Source organism: Lissotriton vulgaris, chromosome 12 (genome assembly GCF_964263255.1).
Source record: "Lissotriton vulgaris chromosome 12, aLisVul1.2, whole genome shotgun sequence".
NCBI lineage: Eukaryota > Metazoa > Chordata > Amphibia > Caudata > Salamandridae > Lissotriton > Lissotriton vulgaris.
The window spans coordinates 158,630,106-158,656,707 of NC_141700.1; the positions used below are offsets into that span (position 1 = coordinate 158,630,106).

Here is a 26,602-nt window from a genome sequence, read left to right on the forward strand (position 1 = left end):
CGAGACTCAACAGGATCGCAGCGAACATACGACAGTTTCTCCTCAGCTACAGCGAGAGTTCTTTGAAACCAATAGCCCCTGGGACCGTCGTGCACCTCTCCAGAGGCGTAGATGATAGTGCATAGTACGAAGGCTGTTGATTACACCCATGCCCACACTGCACTCAACACCTCTACCAAGCCTCCCCAGCAGTCCCACCTCCATCCGACACCAGTGATGAGGCAGAATCGCTGGCCTTAAGAAAAGCAAGAAGCATCACGGCGCCTACGGTGCTCCTGTCTCCCTACGATTATGGCTTTCATTCCCGGAACACCTCAAGAGTCCGCACAGGGGGGGAGGAGCTTCGCGGGCAAGCAAGATGGCCGCGTAAGCTCGGAGCTCCGCAGACCCTCCGACCCTCCGCAATAATCCTGCTTGAAATCCTGTTCCACGTTGGTGGATTCCGAATGCTGGCGGGTCACTGATGCGGGGCCTGCCTCCCGCTTCCAAATCGGAGGTTCCTACGCTGAGCTACGTCGTGTGATGCCCCTTGTCCAGGAAGCGCCATTGTCTCCTCGGTCTTCGCCACTCCGCATGATTGGAATGCGTAGTGCTGGGTGGTGATCCCCGCTGACGGAATCTTCGATACTGCAGTGTCTCCTATCACTAGATTGGACTCCACATCTGTCCTAAAACCTCGGCTCGGCGGATCTAAGGCTCGGAGCTGGGTGTGGTGGCCCCGCAGTCTTATCGGACCCAACATGGCGGGCAAGGGCGAACCGGACAAGACATCGAACAAAGGCGTCCGTGGCAAGTCCCAAGTGCAGCAGAACAGAATTGACAGATATGCCCAGCTGCGCACCTCGCCTGCACCGGGGGCCTCCACTAAAGGCTTCTCTTCGGGCTCGCCAGATGGGTCCGAGCCCACCCTCAGTGATATTATGGGGGCCATCTCGGGCATACGGGCCGAACTACAGAAGCAACATGAGGTTTTGACTCACAAAGTGGACACGTTGGCAGTGGATCTCACCCTTATCAGAGCCGACCTGGGTAAAACCAACGATCGGGTGAAATCGTTGGACTTAAAAACTTCGAGCCTCACCACCGACGTCTCGGACCTGCAAACCGAGGTCCGGACTCTACGGCTCACTTCTGACCAATTCTCCAGGCGACTGGACGACTATGAAGGTCGTGCCAGGCGACAGAATGTCCGCATCATTGGCGTTCCGGAAGGGTCAGAAGAGGCATCGGCAGACCTGTTCGTTGAGGACCTGATACAGAACCATCTTACTCCCCCCGGGTTGAGCAAATTCTTCTCGGTGGAGCGAGCACATCGGGTACCTGGTGGCCCACCGAAGTCGGGCGTGGCACCTAGACCTATCATTGCCAGGTTCCTCAACTTCAGGGATCGGGACGCAATCTTACAGGCGTCCAGGAGTCATGGACCGCTGCAGTACCAGAACTCTGAGGTGCACTTTTATCCTGACTTTACCAGGGCGGTACAGAGACAACGCCAGAGCTACGTGGGAGTGAAACGGCGACTGAGGGACATGGGACTCAAGTATTCGATGATGTTCCCGGCCAAGCTTTGGATTGAGCACGAAGGCCGTGCTCTGTTTTTTGACTTTCCGGAAAATGTAAGCGAGTGGATAGACACCCTGCCACAGCGTAGCGACGGCCGGGAGGACAGCGAAGGGGGCGCTCCTGGTGGCGCTGATTTGTGAGAACTGGCTCTACTACGAGAACATTGGCGGTTGGTGGCCCTGCAATATGTGACTGTCGTACTTTTTCCAGTGTAATAGTGATTTGATCTCCTGATGTCTCATGGGGGGCGGCGGGAGGTGTCCGCGGGGAATCCTTACTCCTCTTGGGGCTTTTTGTAGGCTAGTTAATGGGGCGACAGGCACACTGCTGGTTGGGGGGGCTTATTAGTCTGATGCAGGGGTGCAGGGTGGGGGGTGTTTTGGGACAAGTTCGAGTGTCTCTTAGTGTGTTTTTGTTTTCTTTTTGTTGGCAATGGGTAGTGTATATTGTTGCACTTTCGATTCTGCAAGGGTTTTTCGGGTCGGGCTGGGGAGGGAGTCACGATGATGGGGGGTAGGAAATTAAAAGTGATCAGTTGGAATGTCAATGGGTTGGGTGACCGAATCAAAAGGGGGATTGTGCTTCAAATGCTTAAGCGTCACATGCCTGACGTGGTCTTTCTACAGGAAACACACTTGATTGGGAACTCCTGTAAGGCGCTCAATCGCAAAGGGTACAAGATGGTGGCACACTCAGGGTTCTCTTCGGGCTCTCGGGGGGCGGACGTTCTTGTCCGGACATCCCTTCCGCTGGAGATTGACGTCACCACGACAGATGATAGAGGGCGCTACGCAGCGGTGGCTGGGCGGTGGGAGGGGAGGGCTCTCATCCTACTTTCAGTTTATGTCCCGCCTGGCCTACAGACCAGTACGTTCCATGACCTTGGTGGCGCCATTTTAGCTCTGCCTGACGGCTTGCTGATAGTTGGGGGTGACTTCAACTCGGTCTGCTCTGGCTCCCTGGACAGACATCCGCCTAGGGACCTTCGCCACTCTCAATTGTGGTTGCCCTCGTTCATAGACTCATTGGGCCTTGTGGATAGTTGGAGACTCATGCACCCCGCGCTTCGCCAGTTCTCCTTCCTGTCCAGTGCGCATGGTAGCCTGTCCCGTATAGACTAGTTCTTACTTTGGCAGCTCACGCTACGGCCGTGTCCGAGGCCCGTTTCCTGGCGCGAGGAGTCTCTGACCACTCGCCGCTCCTGGTCTCCTTTGACTTCGATATCGCCCTGTCGGAGCGACCGGCAACGGTCAATCCCTGGTACTTTCGGAATCCAAAGACCCGTGCTCTTCTGGCCAAGGCTGTAGACCTTTACTTCTCCGAGAACGAGGGCTCGGTTGGGTCGGCTGCGACCCTATGGGAGGCATTCAAGACCGTCCTAAGGGGCGAGGCATTTACCTTGATAGCGGAGGCCCGTAGGAATAGAGATTCCGATCTACTTTGTATCGAGGAAGAGATCTTAAACCTCAACGCCCAGTTGGACCCCGACCCCACCCCAGACCTCCTCCATGCGCTCTCGCTAAAGCAATTGGAATACCGAGATCTCGCTACGAATGACGCCCAGACCTTGGCTAGGGAACAGCAGGGCCGCATCTACGATGTGGGAGACAAGGCCGGCAAGCTGCTGGCCTGGTTGGACAGAAGGGAGTTGGCCAGTAGGGTGGTTCCTGAGATCCTGGGTGCAGACGGGTCCCCTGTCACTGACCCTTCCGCCATTGCCGAGTCCTTTGCCAACTACTTTAGGGGTGTGTACACCTCCACTTCTGACTGCTCCGAGGCCGACTCGGCAGAACTTCTCTCGACCGTGGATCTTCCCTGTCTCTCTGAGGCGGATCGCGACGATCTGGACAGGGACATATCAGCTGATGAGATTGCCCTCGCGATCCGCTCCCTGAGATCTGGCAAAGCGCCGGGCCCCAACGGCATCCCGGCTGAGCTTTATAAGATACGACCTGATGTGGTCTCCCCGCACCTCCGTACTATATTCCTGGAGGCGCGAGACGTTGGCATCCTTCCTCTTGACCAGAGGGTGGCCACTATTGTGGTCATCCACAAAGACGGTAAACCAAGGGACATGTGTCGATCTTATCGGCCTATTTCCCTCCTGAACACCGAACCCAAGGTTCTCGCCAAATTGCTTGCCAACCGACTGGTTGGGGTCATTAGCGACTTGGTGCACCCTGACCAGTCGGGCTTTATTCCGCATCGCAACACTGCCCTTAATTTGAGACGACTCCACGGCGCCCTGGCCAGGGTGCACACTCTTGCGGAGCCAGCAGTGCTGGCGTCCCTCGATGCCACCATGGCGTTTGACTCCATCGAGTGGAACTATCTCTGGGCAGTGTTAGCTAAGTTTGGCTTTGGCCCTGGTCTTTCTCAGCTGGGTAAAACTTCTTTACACTAGCCCAATGGCTAATGTGTCCGTTAATGGTCGTCTATCGACGTCCTTTGTCCTTCACAGAGGTACCAGGCAGGGCTGCCCCTTGTCGCCCCTCCTTTTCGCTCTGGCTCTCGAGCCTCTGGCGGCCACGCTGCGTTTCCACCCCGACCTCCACGGCATCACCTGGGCACCTGACTTCGAGGACCGTATCACCCTGTACGCTGACGACATCCTCCTATATCTGACGTCCCCGTACAAGTCTCTCATAGTTGCCTGTGACGTCCTTAGACAATTCGGGAGATACTCCGGCCTGATTATCAACTGGGCCAAGTCCTCCCTCTACGTTTTGAAAGGGGACACGCCGCGCCTCCCCAGAGGCTGCAACATTCAGGTGACCACACAGGGCTTCAAGTACCTAGGGATTTACATCTCTGGGAACCCGAAGGTTCGATACGACCAGAACTTACTCCCCCCACTGCAGCGTCTCCGACGCGATGTGGAGGGCTGGCCTAAGCTCCCGCTCTCCCTGCTTGGCCGAGCGGCCCTGTTTAAAATGATGTCCTTGCCCAGGTTCCTGTATGCTTTACAAAACACCCAAGACCCGGTACCGGCCCGATATTTCAAGATTGAGGGTCTCCAGCGGGCCCTGCTCTGGGATGGCCGCCCCCGGGTGGCGATCACGAAGCTCACTCTCCCGTGGTACGACGGGGGCATTGCACTGCCGGATGTTCGTAGGTATTATTGGGCTTCCCAGCTTGCAGCCCTCAACCACGGGTTTTATGGCCCGGTGAATAGTCCCGGCTACGCTATGGACAGGTGGCTCATGAGTGGTGGTAACTATTACCGAGCCCTGTACTCCAGATCTCTTGATCGGCGTATGTCTGGCCCCACGAAGACGGCAGTCTCTATTTGGCGTACGATCACTAAGGTGCAGGGATGGCAGGGCAGACTGACCAGCTTCACTCCTCTATATGACTCCGACATGTTGGGCAGACTATGGCACACCAAGGGCTTCGACAAATGGGACCTCATTGGCATCTCCAGAGTGGGAGACATGATTTCCAAAGGGACTATCAAGACCTTCCCCCAGTTACAGGCCGAGTACCAGCTGGGTGCCTCGGAGTTCTTCCGGTATGCCCAGCTGAGACATGCCTTGCTTTCCGCTATGGTCCCCGGGGAAGATGTTCCGGAGAGCTCACCGCTGGAGGGCAGAGTGCTGGACGGCCATATGCCCGACAATGCTATCTCACTGTCTTACAAAAAACTAATTAACGTCCGCACTGACCTCCTCCTTGGGTTACGCGACCAGTGGGTGGCGGATGGCTTGGAAATCGACGACGAGGACTGGCAGAGTGCAGTGTCCTCCCCCAAGGAGGTTGCCATCTCCTCTCGGCTTCGACTGGTCCAATTTAAAATCCTGCACAGGGTATACGTCACTGGCCCCCGCCTTATGCACCTGGGTTACTCGCCCGATGGCCTTTGTCGTCGAGGCTGTGGCGCCCTCGCCACCTTCTTGCACATCTTGTGGGAATGCCCAGCCATAGCGTCTTACTGGAGAAGAATTCACAGGGTCATGAGTGAAGTGTCGGGAGTGGGGATTGTGGCGGAAGCTCGTAGGTGTCTCCTCAACATTTGGGAGCCGACAGATCACAACACGGCCCAGACCCAGTGGGTGACCCTAGGCAATATGGTGGCCAAGAGAGACATTGCTCAGAGGTGGGGGGCCACTACGGCACCCCTTGTGGTACAATGGAAAGCCAACATGGATTGGTGTATGTTCCGGGAGAAGACTGTCTATGTTGCCAGGGGTAAACCCAACAAATGGAACAGGGTGTGGGGTGCCTGGAACTCTTACCGAGGGGATATGTGTCTGCCACCTGAGCCTGCTTCCTTGGATGAACATTTGTCACTGTGACCTATGACACCGACTGTTTATGACAACTGATTGATCCTGTCTTTCCTCCCCCCTCCTATCATCCTCCACCCTTCTGTATTTCTGAGCCGCTGTTCTCTTATCCCTCCCAACTTTCTACTCCTTGCTGCACTCTTTCTCCCATTGCCAACTTTCGGCGCCAGTTGGCGTCTTTTTCTTCTTCTTGTTATAAAAACATAAAATAAACCTTTAATTTCCTGTTGTAATTGATTTGCACTACTATGCTCTGCTTACTATGCTGCCTTGCCTCCGGGATGTTAGGCTGAATAGCTGTGTGCTCTTGTGCAATAAAGGTTTTCAAAAAATTAAAAAAAAATAAAAATAAAAAAAAAAGAGTCCGCACAGGAGTTGTGGGCCGAAGATCGTGATGCGGGGGCCGGCACTTACATCGACATCCGCAGGGTGGATCTGATCTCGGACTCCGGTATCAGCCTCTGCTATTTTCGCTACTGGATTCGGCGCGGAGGCCCTGTGCACCGATAAAACTTCTCCAATCTCCTGTGCCCCCCTCCTATTACCTTGCTTCGATGTGCGGTCCGGACTGCTCTCCGGGGTTCCACCAGTCTCTGTACGGCGAGACCACTACCGGGTCCGCTCCAGAATGCCTTCAGGCCAGCTCGATCTCCGCTGCCTTTCCACCCGCAGGTTCACGCTGCCTCACCATCTATTCCAAGACGGCGGCCTCGGCTCCCCAAATCTCCGGGCCTACGAGGCCATGCAGAAGCTGGACTCCTGCACCCAGATGGGTCTGGCGAGGTCTTGCACGGGGACCAGCCCGGCAAGGCAGCCACTAACCCTTAACAAAACGATGGCCAGCAGCCTGCAACCCAGCAGCGGCATCTGTCTCAGGGCTACGGCACGGGGTCGCGACCGTGTTCAGAGCCCCCAATAGGCGGCTGTAGCACAAATAGGGGGTCAGACACCAACACAGTCGGCTAAACACCCACCAGGCTACTACTTCCATGTCCTAGGACCTCGATGGCTCACTGTAGCTGGCTCAGCCCACTCAGCTATGTGGCCACAGGTCGGCCTTCAACTGGGCAGCCGCACGGGGAGTCTCGTCTGTGCCAAGAGCTCCTGATGGGCGGCAAAAAAAGGAAAGCAAACATGAATAGTTGCTTTGAAGGGGAATGTGTGAAATCACAAAACTGAACTCCTGAAAAGGATTTAGTAGATGCATGTTCATGTTATGTTTTGTGTGTGTGTGTGTGTGTGTGGAGTAATTGTGGTCAGTCAAAATTAGTTAAGAGTTTCTGTACCACTGTTATTTGTTTTATTAAAAAGTATCTCAAATGATGCATTTGACACCATGCAGATTTTCTGTAATCATCATAATAATGCATAATTCAACAATACCCTATAATATTAAAGTGAATACAGACCCCAAACAGTGTTTATCAAACATCCTTAACCAGCAAGTTTTCCTATTTGCCTTTTACGGCCACATATTATTATGCAGTCTTTTGTTGGGACGTGTCATGACTCCAACATATGTGCTGCAAGGACACATTAACCTTCAAACTGGATCCGATGGAAGGGAGGATATTTTCCACACTGTTTCAACCCCAGAGCCAACTCCGTAACACGATTGTGGAATTATACAGTAGGCCTGGGAAAAGGGGAATGGGTCAAAAGAGAGAAAGGGAGACCCTGGATATTGTCTTATGCCTGGTGCCACATCTGGGATCAATCGGCACCACTGGAGACTGATACATCAAATGTATAGGCGAACTTTAATTGAACTATAATTTTAACATCGACGGTTTAACTTGAAGTGCCGCTTATGGTATACCCGTTGACATTATCTATATTTCCTCTTGATTTAAAATTTGAAACATAGCCTTTCTGCAGAGCTGAACTACAATAAAGTTTTGATATAGTAACTGAATAACCCAGAGTACAGTAGCTTGTTTACCAATGAGAGCGACCATCAAAATTAAGAAGTAACTATTCATGTTTAGTTTAATTCAAGTTGACAAGTTGATACCTGCAATGTAAGAGAATTTGCTAGTACTGCATGTGTAGTTTCAAACCCTGGCCACATATGTATTCAGTATTTTTTATATTAACATACCATACAATAACACTGATCACTGGAGTTTGCAATAGTGCAATACTGTTCATAATGCTATGGATGACTCTTGTGAAATAAACACGGCTAAAGAGTCCATTATCCCTATAGACAACCCTTTGGTAAACAATATATGCTATAGAGTTTGTGATCCCTGGGAGTGACTCCATGTGAAACAACTAAGCACTATAGACTCGTCTTCACTTTGGATGATTTCACATGAAAAACAATCACAAATGTATTCCTAACAAAATAATGCTTTAGTTCCCAGATGTCTTTTTTTAACTTCAAAAACAGAGAACAGCATTCTTACAACAAGTTCTGACTGCAGCAACTATGTATCACAAATGCCTATGAAGGATGCTATGGACCACGAGGAAAATTGACTCTGTGTTTCAAGATGGCTTTTAGCTTTAAGCATGTTTCCTGAGAGCCCTGTGGGCTCATGGAACTTGAGACCCCCTTGCCTTTACTCAAATGTTTAATGAGAGGTGTCCTTCTAAAACGCAAGGCTTCTGTCCAGGCAGCACTGCGACCCCACTCACCGTTCCATTCTCCACCATGTGGGCTACGACCGCTTTTGTGAGTGGGTTACTAGGGCCCTTGATTCCCTCATCCCACTAGTCCTGTGTAAATGTGGGACCAGGGATCCGAGTCCCTGGTTGTGGTTCCAAAATTCTGGACCCTGCTGTGATATGGTATCGAGGTCCAACACCCGTGTCACAAAATATCATCGTACCATGACGAATTTGGTATCGGCAGACCGGTAATGATTAGGACATTATCCCTGTGCATTTGCGTCGTGATTGAGCGATGCCAACACCCTCAAATCGTGGCTTCCGTTCTGAACCCTCGGACTCCATTTTGTGAACGGCATCCATCTTATGCCTTGCCCTCATATAAGTCAATTGATTAAGGTCGAGCTTGATCTGAAAGGACACGTCCACCTTAGCTGACTTCCCCATGACCTGGCCGAACTGACTCCACCGCCTCCAGCCAAACCTGATTGGGCAGCTCCTCGCCCAGTGGCCGAGTAAGATATCATCAAAGCACAACATGCCATAAACCATTCACCACATACAGACCATGTTTTCTATACACATACACCTGTCCATGTTCCTTGTTTATGGCCAGTTTTATGACAAGGACGTGCCCTGCTTTATTGGGGTTTTGTCGATATCTGATGACAGTTCTGGGCCGAGCTGGGTCATCCATCACGATCCGGACATCTAAAATATGCGTTGACCAGCATGACTTCGCTCTTTGTATTATTGTAGAAATATGTGTATGACCATATCATAAACTCAAGAATTCTTGCCTGAAGTGTAATACTGTGTATAAAAGGAGAAGGCTGGTTCTGTAAAAACGAACAGTCTCCTGAGAACTTACAGCCCGTGCTGTTGTAATTCTAGGACACATGTTACTTGGTTGCAACCAATAAAACTCGATCTCTGACTTCACCTAGAAGACTCTTGGTTTCTGTGGTGCGGAACAGGGAGAACTCAGAAGTCTTCGGGTGTGATCCCCTGGCACCACCGGGTTCCTAAAAACCCGGCACCTCAGTTGGCGCCCAACTCGGGGCGGTATCAAGCGGTGACGGTCCAAGCCAGATGTTCGTGAGGAGCTTCGTGTGAAAATTCCAGAGGACGGCCAGCCACTTCAGCGACCCCTGTATGTCGACGTGGTTCCGAAGGTCTTTGCTGCGAGGTTCCCCGCGTCCCGACGGCTACGAAGGACTGCTGCCCTGACTATCGCCCTGTTTTGGACCCAGTGATCCTTGGTAGAGCGAAACGATAGACGAGTCTTCTAGTGACGTCACCGATCTCCAATACTTCAGTTAAGTATAAGTGGAGCGTCTCCTAGTCCTTAGTTTGGTTCTTAGTTTTGGTATCCTTGAGATACGGTTTTGTTTGGTACTTGCAAGCGCCAAAACCGAGGGATTCGTGTATTCACAAAAATATCATAGTTAGATAATCCCTTGAAGTTTGAAGCTAGACTAGTGAGCAAAGATGCCTGGTCTTAGCAGACTTGGAAACTTGTTTTGTCTTGGTTGTAGTAAGGACTCCCGGTTAGAGGATTCGTGTCCGGTTCCTCCGATTGGAACTCCAACGTATGAGTTATATATCAAGCACGGAGTAGGTCCTATCACATATAATGAGGTATGGATAAAATACACCCGCAAGGTGTTTTAAAATGGCCCCAATATGGTAGCTTTGACTCAGAAGTTTTAGACAACCTTGAGGTCAAATTGTTTAAGAAGAAAGCCCGGTAGGCGATGTTTGACTCTTTTCGCTTATGGCACAAAGAAGCCAAACAGAAAGAAATAAGACTAGCAAAGAAGAATAAAAGAGGTATGTCGATGGTGCAAGCTGCCATCGGATAAAAGGGATAATGAGGAAGAGCAGGAAAATGAACAAATGCTCAGAAGCAAGAAACTAGCAATAGATAAATGTTACCCGATGTTGCCCCATGAAGGACAAGATTCAAAGGGAACATCCGAGAAAGATCCATTAATATCCCATTTATTGAATTCACCACCCCCATATACATCGAGTATTGTTGGACCCCCGAAGCGTTTCGTTATACCGCGCCCTGGCGCACGAAAAGCAGCTCTTGCAAAAGCACCAGCTCCTCTTCAACTGGTTCCTACTTCTCCGGCGCAGCCTTCTCAAGGGCCGCCGCCTTTGCTACATACTCCGTCTACTTCTTCTACAACGTTGCCTACCGCTCCACCTGTTTATCCTGATACTACTTCTGCCACTGCCTCGACTTCTTCTGCTGTTGCTTCGACTTCTTCTTTACATCAGCCTGTCTTTTCTGGTGCATCTGCCTCTCCACAAGCTTCCCCTTCAGTTCGACAGAGAGTAGCAAGTACTGTTACTGGTCTGTTCTCACCTTTCTTTGGGTCGCCTAAGACGACCCCTAAAACAGGACGTAGACAGTTGCGTAGTCAACTGCCTGATTATGAGGAAAGAGAAATACTAAATGAATTGGCACGCAAATGGGTTACTGACACTGTTAGATATGATGTTCAGTCTGTTATGGAAGTCTTCCGACAATGGGACGTACCCACTCAGAGATATGTATTTGAAGAGATGTGTGTATATCTTTGTGAAGATTTAGAGACAAACGATCCAAAGCGCAAAATGCAGGAATTATTTTGTATGCGTTTTAAGTTCTATGAAGGCATGATTGTAGGTGCAGATGTTGAAAAAGCGATAGATCTGTTATTATCCTATAGGAGTAAAGGAAATGTCTCTAGATCATTGTATGAGGATGACGTGTCAGGTTGAAAAAAGGTACGACAGTACCCTATGAGAGAAGTTCCTCCTGTTTGGAGGGAAGGTGATGCGAATGCGCATCCACCTGTTCCACCGCATTTCCAGCGTGTATGGGTACATGTCCCCTGGAAAAGATCTGAAGTTTTAGCACTCAAGCAGACATTACCTGATCCACGTAAAAATCCCGCAGGGTATTATAAGGAATTATCACAGACTGCCAGCTCATGTATAATGAATTTAGCGGATGTAGACATGTTGTTTGGGAACGTTGTTCTACAGCCTTTATGGAGTAAGATTCGTCATACAGATCATGATCAAGAACTAGGTGACACGTGGACTAATATTACTGCTATGGATGCTAGACAAATTGGTGGTTCTAAACCCAAGCCTTTAGTAGCTGAACTTCCTGGTAGAATTATCACGTACATGAAAACGTTAATGCCTGAATTGCGTGTAAATTGGGATAAGTTGTCTGCGTGCAAGCAAAAGAAAGATGAGAATGTGTCTGACTTTTTCACAAGATTTGAAGAGACTTTCGTCGATCATAGTGGTCAGGATATGGCTACCGAGGGTGGCCAAAGATTGTTTGTAGACAAATTCGTACATAATTTGCTTCCTGAACTGTGCAATAAATTGAAAGATTCAGAGAGTGCTTGGGCTGTTTCCACGTCAGCGCAGATCTTAGCCACAGCCCAGTACTACGAAAATAGGCGCAAAGACGAGCTAGATAAGGCAGACAAAAAGACCAAAGACTTGAAAACTAAAGCTCTTCTCCAACAAGCCTATCCGCCTCGCACTCCTAGTCAGCCCAATTATCAGCAACCACAGCAGTATTCGAGAAACGCGCAAGGAAACGAGTTTTCCCATTAGCGTTTACCGTACGGCCCGAATCAGTGTGCCTATAGCAAAGAAGAGGCTCATTTTAAGAATAATTGCCCAGCTTTGGCACGACGTCTGAATGGTGTTTCTGGTGTGTCTGGTGCAAGAGGTAGAGGTGTTCAACAGGCTCCTAGGGGTAGGGGCCGTGGAAATTTCCCCCAGAATAACACTTCTTTTCCGCCTCAGAATTCTATGAATAGCTTTGACCAACAGAATAATGCATCTTCTAGGTCAGCTCAGTACTATGCCGATGACTATTACGCCGAAAACGAGAATGAGGGTAAAAATTGCTAGGACAGCCATAGACAAAGAGAGGGAGTTGTTTCAGTTCCAGTAGATCAGAATGGACCTTATGTCGAGGTGATTACATCAGGAGTGTCAGAGCCATTTCTGCTGGATACTGGTGCTACAAAAAGTTCTATTATGCACTCAAAACTTCCTGGCGCACCTTTGTCTGGCGAAATGAATGTTTCAGTGGATTTTTCTGGCGCCCCCGTTATGAACCCGATATCTAGTCCTATGCCCCTTTCTGTTGGCCCCTGCGAATTAGAAGCCCCCCTCATTCTTACGACAGGTTGTGGCGAAAACTTGTTGGGTTTGGATTTGTTAAAGAGATTATATGCAACTTTGTACTGTTCTCCTTCGGGAGTACAACTTACCCTTGGTAAGAAGGTAGTTTCTCCAATGTACTTGTCAAAGGAAGATATTCCAACGGAATTGTCATCTCTTCCAAATATACTCTGGGCTACTGGTTCTAATGATGTGGGTCGTTTGGAGATAGCGCCGTATGTCATAACATTGAAAGCCAATGTTGATTTGCCACGTATTCCCCAATACAAGATCTCTAGCGAATGTGAAAAGACGTTGTTAGCGATCATCTACGACCTGATCGAGAAAGATGTCATCGAAGAGACAACAGACAACATTTGTAACAGTCCTATTTTGCCTGTCTTAAAGCGTACTGATCTTTCACAACTCCCTGTATACAGATTTGTGATTGATCTCAGAGAAGTGAATAAGATCGTTATACCACAGTTTCCAGTTGTCCCTGACATTACTGCCTTATTGACAATGGTTCCAGCTTCAGCCACTTGGTTTTCGGTGATTGACTTGAAGAACGCTTTCTTCAGCATCCCGATTGCCAAGGAGAGCAGAGATATTTTTGGCTTCAATTTAGGAGGACAAAGCTTCCGCTTCAAATGCGCTCCTCAGGGCTACTGTGAGAGTCCATCAATATTCAGTCAGGCTTTGAAAACACAACTTGATAAGATTGTTCTACCTGATGGTGCGACTCTGATTCAGTATGTAGACGATCTGCTGATCGCTACAGATACTGAAGAGATTTGCAAGCAAGCTACACTGTCGTTGTTGCGTCATTTATGTGACATGAAGCATAAAGTCTCTCTCTCAAAATTACAATTTTGCCGACAAGAAGTGACCTACCTAGGTCACATCTTATTGAAGGAGGGAAGGAGACTGACCCCAGAAAGAATACAGGCAATCGCAAGATTGAGTGCCCCAAGGACACAAAGAGAAGTTCGGGCCTTCTTGGGCATTACATCGTACTGTAGACAATGGATACCGAATTTCTCACTACTGGCTAAACCTTTGCTGGCATTAATACGTAAAGACACACCCAATCCTATGCCTTGGTCTGAAAATTGTCAGACAAGTTTCCATGAGTTGCGCGAAGCATTGTGTTCGGCTCCTGTGTTGGGCAACCCCGACTACAACAAGCCTTTTACATTATATGTCCATGAGAAGGAAGGTTGCGCATTATCAGTCTTGACACAATACTTTGGAGACAAACAGCGCCCATGTGCGTATTTCTCAGCGACTCTAGATCCTGTAGCTAAGGCATTACCAAGTTGCCTGAGGGCCACTGCTGCAGCAGCTGTCTGTATTCGACAGTCTGCAGGGTTAGTCATGAATAACACTCTGATCGTTATGGTCCCACATGCAGTAGACATCTTACTAAACAGAACAAAGACGCAGCATTTAACTAGTGCTCGACTGTCCAGCTATGAGCTGACACTGTTAGCGAGCCACATACACATAAAGAGGTGTGATACACTCAACCCCGCTACGCTACTGCCCATTCCAACAGAGACAGATAAGGTCGAAAAACATGATTGCTGCTTTAGGACAGAGGAAGAGACAAAAGGGAGAGTAGACCTGCAGGACACACCCCTTCCTGAATGTAATGATAATTTATGGGTTGATGGTTCATGCTTCAAGTTGCCAAATGGTGATACGACTGCAGCATATGCTGTGACAACATTGCACACGATTGTAGAGACAGCTCGCATCCCCCAGAATTCTGCGCAAGCAGCAGAGTTAATAGCACTTACAAGAGCATGTGTGTTGGCAAAAGGAAAGCGAGTGAATGTGTATACAGATAGCCAATACGCCTTTGGCGTAGCCCATAGTTTTGGACGATTGTGGCGTGAACGTGGGTTCCTGACGTCACATGGTGCAAAAATCCAACATGGTCAGCTAGTTAACGACCTCCTCGAGTCCCTGACCTTACCGCTACAAGTTGCGATTGTAAAATGCAGTGCACACAGAAAGATTCAAGATGATGTTGGTCGCGGGAATGCATTTGCAGACGAAGTTGCGAAAGAGACTGCACGGAACACAATGAGTCGGATGTATGTTGTGGGTCCTGCGAGATGGATTACCGATGTGGGTATGTGTGAGGACACTATTGAAAGCGTGAAGTCCATACAAGCTGATGCAACTGAAAAAGAGGTGAATGAATGGAGAGAAAGCAAGGGAAGATTGGATGCGAATGGTTGTTGGGTCGAATTGTCAGAACACCAACGATGGCTATTACCTAACGCATATGTACTCGCAGTGGTGACAATGGCCCATGGAATGGCGCACATCAGTGTAAAAGGAATCTGTAAACTGTTGGCCCCAGTATGGCAGAATAGTGGTATCCCGAAATGCGCAGAGAATTTGGTCAGGAACTGTATGGTGTGTTTGAAGTACAATCCCGGTAGGGGGACCCCAACTCCAGCTGGTCATTTTGCGCCTCCAACGTATCCGTTCCAGGTATTGCAGCTCGATTTCATCCACATGGAGAGGTGCAACAATCTGAAATACGTGCTTGTTGTTGTTTGCGCTTTCTCCAGGTGGGTGGAAGCGTATCCCCTCAAGGACAACAATGCCTTGTCAACTGCCAAAGCCCTTGTCAAGGAATTCTTCCCTTGGTTTGGGATGCCTAGAATAGTCTGGAGTGATAATGGAAGTGAATTCGTGGGACGAGTGATGAAGAGAGTGTGCAAATGTCTAGGCATCCACCAGAAATTTCACGCTGCAAATCACCCCCAATCAGCAGGATTAGTAGAGTGCTACAACGGCACGTTAAAACTGAAATTAGCCAAGATCCAAGCCAGCACAGGTCTTAAATGGCCTGACGCCCTGCCTTTAGCACTCCTGTCTACCAGAATGACCGTCCATTCCAGATTAGGACTTAGCCCCCATGAGATCGTATTTGGCCGCCCAGCTAACATTTGGGGCGTGCCAAGGCCCAAAAGGCTCAGTGAGATAGAGCATCCCGTACTGCTTGACTATTTACACGAATTGACAACTAAATTGCGTGTTTGCACCAACAGGTTCACAGCTCCTCTCCGCCAGCCTCCAGTGATCCAGGTCACCCCATTGAACCCGGCACCTGGGTTTTGGTGCGGAATTTTCGGCGCACAAAGAACGAGCAGCCCAGGTGGACCGGACCATACCTCGTCCTTCTTTCCACAAGATCAGCCGTTCGGGTGGAAGGAAAAAAGAACTGGATCCACGGGACCCATTGTAAGTGGGTCCCTCTGCCTCTTCCATATGACCGGTGGGTCCAGGACGGGATCGCTAACTCTGAGACTGAAACTGTACCTCGCTTCACACTCTTCAGCGATGCACGACTGAAAGGAACTGGTACGGAAAAGGAGAGTGATCACATTTTGCAAGGATTTGTACCACCGTCAATGCAGTTGGACACTACAGAACCTGAAACATTGTTCGAAGACCACACTGTACCTGGGAAACAACGATATGATCTGAGGTCGAGAAAAAGGGACTAATAAAAAGCGAATTTATGCGACTCTTTACCCTAAGAACTATTTTTGATTTTACAGCTCTCTCGCCCAGGGAACTTGCTCATTTTTGATTTTCGAACCGCCATCCGGTTCTGCTGCTAGGGCCGCGGTTGAAGTCTGAGGAGTGCAGCTGGGGACGCCTAGGTCAACGGTTCTGGCCGGTCTGAGGGAATTACCCCGGACTGAACAGAGCGCACTCCTTGGCAGAATCAAACCCCCACCGCGGGCAGCAACTAGAGGATGGAGTTTCCGAGGGTAGAGAGACCTGCAAGACCCATGACCTTTGAAAAGAAAATCTGTACTGTAATGGCAAAGAGACGATCCCTAGTATTAAGCATCTCAATGTTGTGTAGTATAATAATGTTTTTAACTGGCTATGCTCTGTCCATTTTTCGAGTTCCATTCATGAACAACACACAGCCCGCACCTCCTCCTACTGTTCCTACACACTCCTTTCACCCTCTACCTGAACACGAGTCCGCCAGAAGACTAGAATTTGTAAACAACTCATTTGTCCAACTCCTCCACCAGCACCAATCTGTAATGAACACTACGAACTGTTGGATATGCGGACTCATGCCACACACTACAGATAAGGGCATCCCTTACTTTGTTCTGCCATTTAGTTACTTCGGTTCTCTGTGGGCTTTCCAGACCATGTTCCTGTTTTCCCTTGAACCGTACGTTCGAGGGGAGAACTCAAACAATAAGGCACTAGTGGCAGGAATCCGAAATATGAGTAGAGATGTTGACACGGTTAGAGCAACTCCCAAAGATGAGTTTACCCCATACAGTAGGTGGATCACCACCAAGTATGGGATTTCCTTAAGTGAGAGCCAGAAATCGAAGAAATCCTCCCCAGTTTGGGTAGTACCCCAGCGAGGTCACCTATGTCTGCAAGGTATTGGCAGGGATCCCAAAGCACAGTTGGGGAAAAGTATATGCACAGAAACGTACGTGTTTGCATCTCGAACTTCCCCTCCATTTTTGGCAGCCAAGGGTACATACTTCATCTGCCATGACAAAGCATACACTTGATTGCCCTCTGACTTCTCGGGCACATGTTTTATCTCGTTTCTGCTGCCACCCACCTATACGGCCGGGGCAGATTACCATCGGACAAGGACAGTTAGGGGTGTCGTGAGTCAAGACGACACTGCGGGTCAAGAGTTTGGGGACTTCGCAAAGGGTTTTCTGCCCTTTTGGGGGCCTATGGTGAACAGCAGGAACATTCGCCAGTTAACCAGGGTAGTCAAATCCGCCGTGACCGAAACGGCCGGTGCCCTTAGTAATTTGACAGCTGAGCTCCAGTCGGACCGGCTTATGACTCTTCAGAACCGGGTTGGCCTAGATGTCATACTTGCAGACCGTGGTGGTGTATGTAGGGTGATCCAATCCAATTGCTGCATTTTCATCCCTGATAATGCTCCGACAGTGTATCAGGCCATCTCCAAACTACACAGAATCTCTGATTCCCTTCATATGGACAAAGGGGACTGGTCCCTGCTAGGGTGGTTCTGGGAACTGATCTCTGCCTGGGGATGGAAGACTCTGATCTTTATTGGGATGATCTTAGCCGTTCTGTTTATGTTCTGCCTGTTTGTACAGTGCACTCCTGCAATATGTGGCCTCTGCGCTACTTCATGTGTAAGGAAGCCTGTGTCAAGGGACGAATTGAGCAATAGAATGATGCTACAGCAGCATCTCCATGAATTTATTAATACAGACTTGGACTCAGATTAGCATGAGTTATTGCCTAATATGAGGGCAAAAGGAGGGTCTGTGGTTCCAAAATTCTGGACCCTGCTGTGATATGGTATCGAGGTCCAACACCCGTGTCACAAAATATCATCGTACCATGACGAATTTGGTATCGGCAGACCGGTAATGATTAGGACATTATCCCTGTGCATTTGCGTCGTGATTGAGCGATGCCAACACCCTCAAATCGTGGCTTCCATTCTGAACCCTCGGACTCCATTTTGGGAACGGCATCCATCTTATGCCTTGCCCTCATATAAGTCAATTGATTAAGGTCGAGCTTGATCTGAAAGGACACGTCCACCTTAGCTGACTTCCCCATGACCTGGCCGAACTGACTCCACCGCCTCCAACCAAACCTGATTGGGCAGCTCCTCGCCCAGTGGCCGAGTAAGATATCATCAAAGCACAACATGCCATAAACCATTCACCACATACAGACCATGTTTTCTATACACATACACCTGTCCATGTTCCTTGTTTATGGCCAGTTTTATGACAAGGAGGTGCCCTGCTTTATTGGGGTTTTGTCGATATCTGATGACAGTTCTGGGCCGAGCTGGGTCATCCATCATGATCCGGACATCTAAAATATGTGTTGACCAGCATGACTTCGCTCTTTGTATTATTGTAGAAATATGTGTATAACCATATCATAAACTCAAGAATTCTTGCCTGAAGTGTAATACTGTGTATAAAAAGAGAAGGCTGGTTCTGTAAAAACGAACAGTCTCCTGAGAACTTACAGCCCGTGCTGTTGTAATTCTAGGACACATGTTACTTGGTTGCAACCAATAAAACTCGATCTCGGACTTCACCTAGAAGACTCTTGGTTTCTGTGGTCCGGAACAGGGAGAACTCAGAGGTCTTCGGGTGTGATCCCCTGGCACCACCGGGTTCTAAAAACCCGGCACCTCATGGTACGATGATTCGCTACGGGCGCTCAAAAGCACCTGCAGGCGTGCAGAGCGGAATGGCGCAAAACCTATGACTGCGAAAAAAAAGCTTTGTATTTGGCCACCGTAAAACTGTACCATTGTGCGGTTTGTAGAACCCGTGCAGCCTTTTACGCCCTTCAATTCCGCACCAGTACTAACCCCTCCAAAACTATCTTCAAGGCCTTGAAAGATCTCTTAAATAAAAAGGTGGTAGCGAACAATCAGGGTTCCATCTCTCACTGTGAAACCTTGGCGGCCTTTTTCTTGGAAAAGGTCCATGCTATTTACAGAGCCTTCCCTACGGCCGCACCCTCGGTTGTTGGTCCTCCAAAGCCTCTAGTTTCGGATGTTCTTCATTCTTTTCCGAGCTTAACATCGGAAAGCTTTGGGAAGTTGGCTCAGCAGGTCAAGTCTGGGTCCCCAGCTGACCCTCTACGGCCAGCTCTGTTCCGAGACCTAACAACTCACGGTCTCTCGCCGGTTTGCTCTTTGATTAATACCTCATTAGCTTCCGGCATGGTGCCCGTGAAGTGGAAACAGGCGGTAGTGATGCCCATCCTTAAGAAACCAACTTTGGATGCTGATAAGCCTGAGAGCTACCGCCCAATCTCACTTCTTCCGTGGCCAGCCAAAGTTGCGGAGGCGCATGTTAACTCTGCCCTCTCGGACCATCTCCTGTGGACTAACATCCTAGATAGCACGCAGAATGGCTTTCGGGCGGGACATAGCACGGAGACAGCCCTCCTTTATATGGTGGAACATCTGCGCTCCGTGCTCGATGCGGGTCAAACGGCGACGCTGGTGCTATTAGATCTGAGCGCCGCCTTTGACACCGTCTCCCACCTGATCCTTCTGCAACGCTTGGAGGAAGCAGGTGTCACCGGCCCTGCACTCCAGTGGTTCCGTTCTTTCCTTGCCAACCGATCTTTCTGCGTGGCCGTCCCGCCGTATCAGTCCAAATACCATCCTCTGGATCTAGGGGTTCCCAAGGGCTCCTCGCTGAGTCCCACGTTATTCAATCTTTACGTGAGACCGCTGGCTGAGGTTGTCAGGCATTGGGGTATGACCATGGTGTCATATGCTGACGATACTCGGCTAGCGGTTACGATCAGCGGGGATGCAGACGTGGATGCCCCCAGATTCCAGAATGGACTCCGGGCGGTCGCCAGCTGGATGACCTCCAACTGTCTCCAGCTGAACGCCACTAAGACCGAAATCATGATCGTTGGCAAGCATACGGAACTCTGGGGTGACAGGTGGTGGCCCTCTGATTTGGGTCCTATGCCTACCCCGGTCTCCGAGTTAAAAAACCTTGGGGTGTGGCTGGACCCATCTCTCTCCTCTGTGTGTCACACCAAGCGTTTGGCGGCCAGCTGCTTTGGCATCTTGCGTGGACTGCGTCCCGTATTAAAATTCTTTGATGCCACTACTAGGCAACTTGTAATCCAGGCGACTGTGATTTCTCGGCTGGATTATGCCAGCTCCCTTTTAGTGGGGCTAAATCAGGCCGAAATCACTCGCTTACAGCGCGTACAGAATGCAGCGGCTCGAGCTGTTGTGGGCCTACCTAGATTCTGCCCCACAACCAATACTCTGCGCGCCCTGCATTGGCTCCCAATCGCGCGAAGGATCCAGTTCAAGGTTATCTGTGTAGCTTATAAAATCCTTAAGGGATCTCCAGCTCTGATTCTCTCTAACCTCCTATCCCGCTATGTCCCGGCCCGGGCCTTACGATCCTCTGACCTTGAACTCGCGGTTGTTCCCCGCTTCAAGCGCTCTCGAGCTGGTGGTCGATCCTTTCAAGTACACGGTGCGGTTCTGTGGAACTCCCTTCCCCCTGAAATTCGTGCCCATAGGGACTTGCTCTCCTTTCGTCGAGCTGTAAAAAATTTTTTGTTCCCTTAGCTCTTTCCTTTACTCTGTTCAGTTATGTTGTGTCGCTACCTTGCCGGGCGCCAGGGCGCTCCTTCGCTGGAGCATCTGTGCGCACAATAAATGAGCTTAACATAACATAACATAACCACTTCTGAAGACAAGCATTCTCATGAGCCTCATGAGAACATGTTGGGTGGGACCAGGGCGCAATAAAAATAGCATTTTACGCTGCATCTTGACATGTGATGACCAGAGGGTGCTCGGTAATTGTCCAGACACCGCATACCTCCCAGCAATCTGTTTGTCACTTCCCTTCCTAACTGGGGAGAGCTTATGTAGATTTTACTTTTAAGTATTTCTCCGGGGCAGGTGGGGGGTTTACTCACTCTGAACCCCAAGTTTAAAACATCCCTCTAAAGACAATTTTTTAATTTCAAGCATTCTGATGCTCGGAAGCATGACTTCTGGATGGGTTTTGAACTCTGCACGTAAACCAACGCCTGTTACAAGGTACCTTGCAGAAAAGTTTCATCTCACAGTCACAGCTAAGGGTAACAAAAAGCAACAAAGGGGAACATTGCCTTTTAGACAAAGAAACATAGAACAGAAAACATGTGGCAATATTGCACACAGACCACATTCTGTCAAGTAGCACACAAATAAAGCAAGAAAACTATTTATTTTCAGGCCTTATCTTTAGGCCTACTGCACTCATCGTCGGTGAAGAGAAATACTTTCATCAGGAGTAGAATATCACATGATCAACCCTTTGCCCTAGCCTCGGTCCCTCAATAGCCTCTATTTTGCTCTACAGGAACTTCGTGGCAGGAAAGATGTAAAAAGTATACAAATGTATTTTAGAGCGATGTTCACTTTCAGTTCCTGTACCAACCAAAAAGAGAGAGTAAGGGAATTTTCACCGGAGGTGAATGGGGATTACTCCTGTTCCCCTAGATAGGTATGTAGCAAACAAAAAGAGGAGTATCACCATACAGATTTAAGCAAATCTTGATGGGATGTATGTTGGCAAAAGGAAAGAAACATGTGGACCAGACCACTTCCAGAGATACTTTTGGTCATAATTACCCTCAAGGTATCTCCACATTGTTTTTAACATTGTCCAGTTGCTCACTAATAAAATGTATTCTTTGAGTTCATACCAGGACAATTTTTAACACTTATTATTTTTTTGCACTCCAACACAAACCAGCTCCACTGTAATTCAGGTGTTGCAGCACACCCTGGTGACATTCGGTCATCAGGGTGGACCCCGATGATGAAGCATGTCACCACTAGGTTAGTGAGTGAGGGGTTTTATAAAAGAAAGAATTATTTCCTTTTGCCAACATACATCCCAGTAAGATTTGCTTAAATCTGTATGGTGATACTCCTCTTTTTGTTTGCTACACTTTCAGTTCCTGTCACTCCCTTCATGACCTATGAGACTTGGGGTAGCAAAGGCAATGACAGAGGTACCCAATGCCATTCCTAGTTAATACTAGCTGATGTTTAAGTGTGCTTTGAAGGATCCAAGGATATTACTTTCTGGACTACATGTGTTATTAGCCCAAACATCTTTCCAACAACCGATTGCATTTCCGGCTATGGGAGTGCCCCATTATATTAAACTAAACATATTTGATGTGTTGTAAAGCCTAAATATTAGGTATCCTCTACCCAGCAGCAAGTGGGAAGTATCCTGTACTAACATCCTACAAGAAACGTGAAGGTGTTGTAGGCTGGGAAATGCAGTAAGACTAGAAGAATAACTAAAGAAAGATATATGCATAATTTGCTAACAATGTAATACTATTCTTTGGGGGAGAATGCCTAAATATCTTGTAGAGGTTATTTTTCATAAGTACAATTAGGTCTAGAAAAACGCAACTGTCGGAGTGTGAAATGTGATTGTCCCCGAAATCAGAAAACTCGGTTATAATGAAACCAGTGTAAGAAAGCCATTGAACGTTTACATGCACCGTTCAACGCACAGTCCAGAAAAAATATTATTTGTCGTGCAACACCAGTGAAAGGAGCCATTGCAATTTTTTTAACTCATGTTCTTTAGATTGCTCTGCCCTTACTGTTCACCTCCCAACCCTGACCCCTCCCCCACTCCCAGTTGACTCCATCTCCACCCTAGGCAGTCTGAAACAATGGAGAAGAACCTGGCGACGTGTGAGAATGAACGTAGCGCTTGAAACACGTCTTGAGATGGAGTTCAGATGGATTAGAATAGTTTCTGAAAATCCCAATTATAATGAAGTGCCTGAAAGGATTGAGGTATGGGGACCTACCTTTCAGAGTTGCCCCTGCATCCTTCTCTGCCACATGCAAAGATGTTGAATACACGATGAAACGGTGACCCTTCCAGGGGACAATAGACCTGCACCAGGTGGATCAGAGGGTAAGAACAGACACCACATACAGGATACAGCATTGTTAGCCGAAGAGGGCAGTCCTGCAAGAGAAACCCGGCACTAATAAATATGGAAAAATCCAAACCTGTGTCATACAAACATACCCCTTCTTTGTCAACAATAAACTCTACGATTATAAAAATACAAAAACATACAGTAAGGGCCAGAACATTTTTTAATCCGGAGGACATGTGTGCACACTGCTTGCATATCTGTTTCAGGCGGTTTTTAATATCAGTATCCATTTTGTTGACTAAAGTTCATCCAGTTCCACTTGATCTGCATCAATCTCGCATTATAAAACTTCCAGCTGGAATTACACGCCTGCTGAAAGAGAATTCGCTCCTGGGATGTAGTCTTGAGTACAGTTGGCGTGCGGATTCTATTCTGTGCTGTCGGTGGAGTGGCCACTGCCCTCAGCACTAAAGGTGTGGAGTTCGCTGTCCTACAATATCAGACTTCACATGGATTCTGCTGCAGGGTGGGAGGCTCCATTATAGCACAAACACTTGAAACAACGGCGGACTGAGACGACCGCACCTCAATAAGGGTATACCAAGGTGCCCACTGGAAAACTTTATATCACATATTTTTATCCTAATACTCTGGAAGAGGATGATATAATTCATATCATTTCACAAAATAACCTTATACATGTGTTATGTATATAAACAGACATATTAGCGCTCTACAATATTAAGCCCTGATGAAGTTCTGGATTTAATTGGAACGAAACGAGTTGGCTGGATGTTGTTGTAATTTGAATATTATAAGAGAAAGAATAAACATCTTGTTTTGATTATACACAATGATGCTTATTTGGACTACAAACTGTGCACCCCTTTTTTTGGGAGGCTGTATTAGACAGGTTGATCCCACACATGTCTCTTTAATAGAGATTTATTTTTTTGGTTCCATCAGATTGCTGACGGTACATTTTATACCACTATTGTCACACTTTAGGGTCATGCTCTTGCACGCTATGTAACGTTTAAAACTACGAGTCCCAGAATGCACTAGATTAGGTAGTAGGTTGTGTGCGCTCACAGACCCCGTCAAGTGACCTCCCGGGAGTTAAAAGAAGCCTGTTCCCAACACAGGTGCTTGGCAACCTACTTCCGGATGGACCACACCTCCCAGCTTCTGCTCATCGCCAGAACGCCACCTTTTTAGGTCTCGTCCTATTAATCGCGCAAGCGATAATAGGACGAGAGTATAGAGGCTCAACCAAGCTCTGAAACCATCGCGGATTACGTCGAATGCATGTGCTCGTGCACATGCTTTTTACCATTTGCTCCCCGAGCCGCCTGCCTCTGAGAGCTTCACTTCAAAGGGATCCGCTCCCCCGCCCACTGCTTCACACTTTTCACGGCCGCCAGGCTGTGTCTCGCATTTCTCCTCCCCCCTCCCCACAGCAATGCCAAGAGCTGGTTTTAAACTGGTTTCCCTTGTTACACATGAGAAGCAGCAACAATATCAACCGGAGCTTTAAGTGGTAGCTCTATCTATATACAAGCCATCGTTACTGCTTTTTCAGCTTCTGCAACGTACAGTCATTTATAAGTCAATAGTGCCGACTTGTTGTAGGTACGATGTTACGTGTAGCATATATCTGGATGCAATGACAGAAACAGCATTATACATGTCGGCCTGCTCATCATGCTAGGCACAGTCCCGAGCTTAGGGCCAAATTGGGTATTTGAGGCGCTACCATTATCAGTACGTCCCCGCCACCTCCAATCCCTTAACAAGCTTCTAGAATGCGGGCGAGCACGACAAAAAAAAGAAAATATCGGGGCTCGTAACACCTCAAAGCTTCTCTATCTATATACAAGCCATTGTTACTGCTTTTTCAGCTTCTGCAACGTACAGCCATTTATAAGTCAATAGTGCTGACTTGTTGTAGGTACGATGTTACGTGTCGCATATATCTGGAGGCAATGGCAGAAACAGCATTATAGATGTCTGTCTGCTCACTATGCTAGGCACAGTCTCGAGCTTAGGGCAAATTGGGTATTTGAGGCGCTACCATTATCAGTACGTTCCCGCCGCCTCCAATCCCTTAACAAGCTTCTAGAATGCGGGCGAGCACGACAAAAAAAACCAGCATTTGCAATGCCATAGGTCTCGCATTTGCGAGAGTTGGAGTTATTGGCATTGAAAATGACAATGCCTTTGATTTATGCGATTGAAAACCTGCAAGCTGTGCCTAAACAAGCACTTTGTACTTGTAGTCCTTGTTTCTTGTGACGCTTAGTGGGAGATTTCTGTGTCTGTGATTTGGTCGAGTTTGGATAGACTCCCTGCTTGTTGTTTTGGACCTCAGTTCTTCCTTTATTTTTGTGGACACCAGTAGCGCGAGTGAGCGCTTCCTTCGTTCGTTCAATAACATGGGTTGAGTCGGAGCTGAGATTCCCATGAACTTGACTCGTTTTTTCCGTTAGTGCTATGTGCGCACTAGCTCTGTTTGTTTATACGCAGGATTGGCATTGCTGCCGTGTGTCTTGCCGGTTATATATAGTTTTTGGACCATGGCGGTTTTGTTGGGTTATTTTTACCGCGCCTCTTGCATTAGAGCGGCTTCTAGACACCGTTCCCCCCTCTGCCCGTGCTGAAGAATCCTTCAATCCCGTTTCGACGTTTTCAATTCTGGAATCCTGGGAAGCCTTCGAGCGAGTATATCCCGTCCTCAAGTGTTCCTTGTGTTTGGTGGAAATCTACGCCATTGAGTGCTTAAATCTTCTTGTTCTAATTTCTGGTCCTGTCAATTACGCAATGTACGTTGCTAGCAACGGTGAGTCTGAGGGAGCACACAACAGGGGGGTGGTATAGTTCATGAAGGGCATTAGGCATAGAGATACCTACAGTTAGTATTAACCTGTTCTTGATTTCGGTTTGTCTTCCCTTAGGACATCAACGCTTATGCCCTGCGTTCCCGCATTCCTGGAGTTATATTGCCTTCCCCACTCCCTGGTGGTCCGGAGCTGTCTCTTCTCTCCCCTGTGGGTAGTTAGCTAGTACTCTGGTTACAATTGGAGCTAGCTGTACCCTGAGGGAGAGTAGAGGTCCTTCTTCGCTCCCGAGGATTTGGTCATCCGCCAAGCGGACCATAGAACCGCGACAACTATCTATTGATGACTCCAGAGGTTTATTCGGACAAGAAAATAATTTAGGGTGAGGTCTCTGAAATCAATCTGTGTGAAAGTATCTTTTAGATTTGTGCATGTTGTGTTACAGGGTTTTGTACTGGGCCTGCATTTTATTGTTTAATGCCTATGGAATGAAGGATTGACTTTACAGGGATTGTCTATTAAGTCAGGAATGTTGCTATGTTTTTTACTCTTTTGGAAGAGCGTTAAGTGCAAGAGCTCTGCCTGTATGTAGCAGTGTTTACACCTTAACAGGTT

At 48.3% G+C, this 26,602-nt stretch overlaps 1 protein-coding gene across 7 annotated transcripts in view; it reads right to left on the reverse strand.

The window, feature by feature from the left end:
* The window catches only part of PDCD2L (programmed cell death 2 like), an 80,025-nt gene that overhangs the window by 41,575 nt on the left and 11,848 nt on the right, over positions 1 to 26,602 (reverse strand). For all 7 annotated transcript variants that reach the window (XM_086947669.1, XM_086947665.1, XM_086947671.1 and 4 more), the window contains one exon: positions 23,073 to 23,236. In XM_086947669.1, the coding sequence (XP_086803795.1) occupies positions 23,073 to 23,236 (164 nt within the window). The remainder of the gene's footprint in view (positions 1 to 23,072; positions 23,237 to 26,602) is intronic.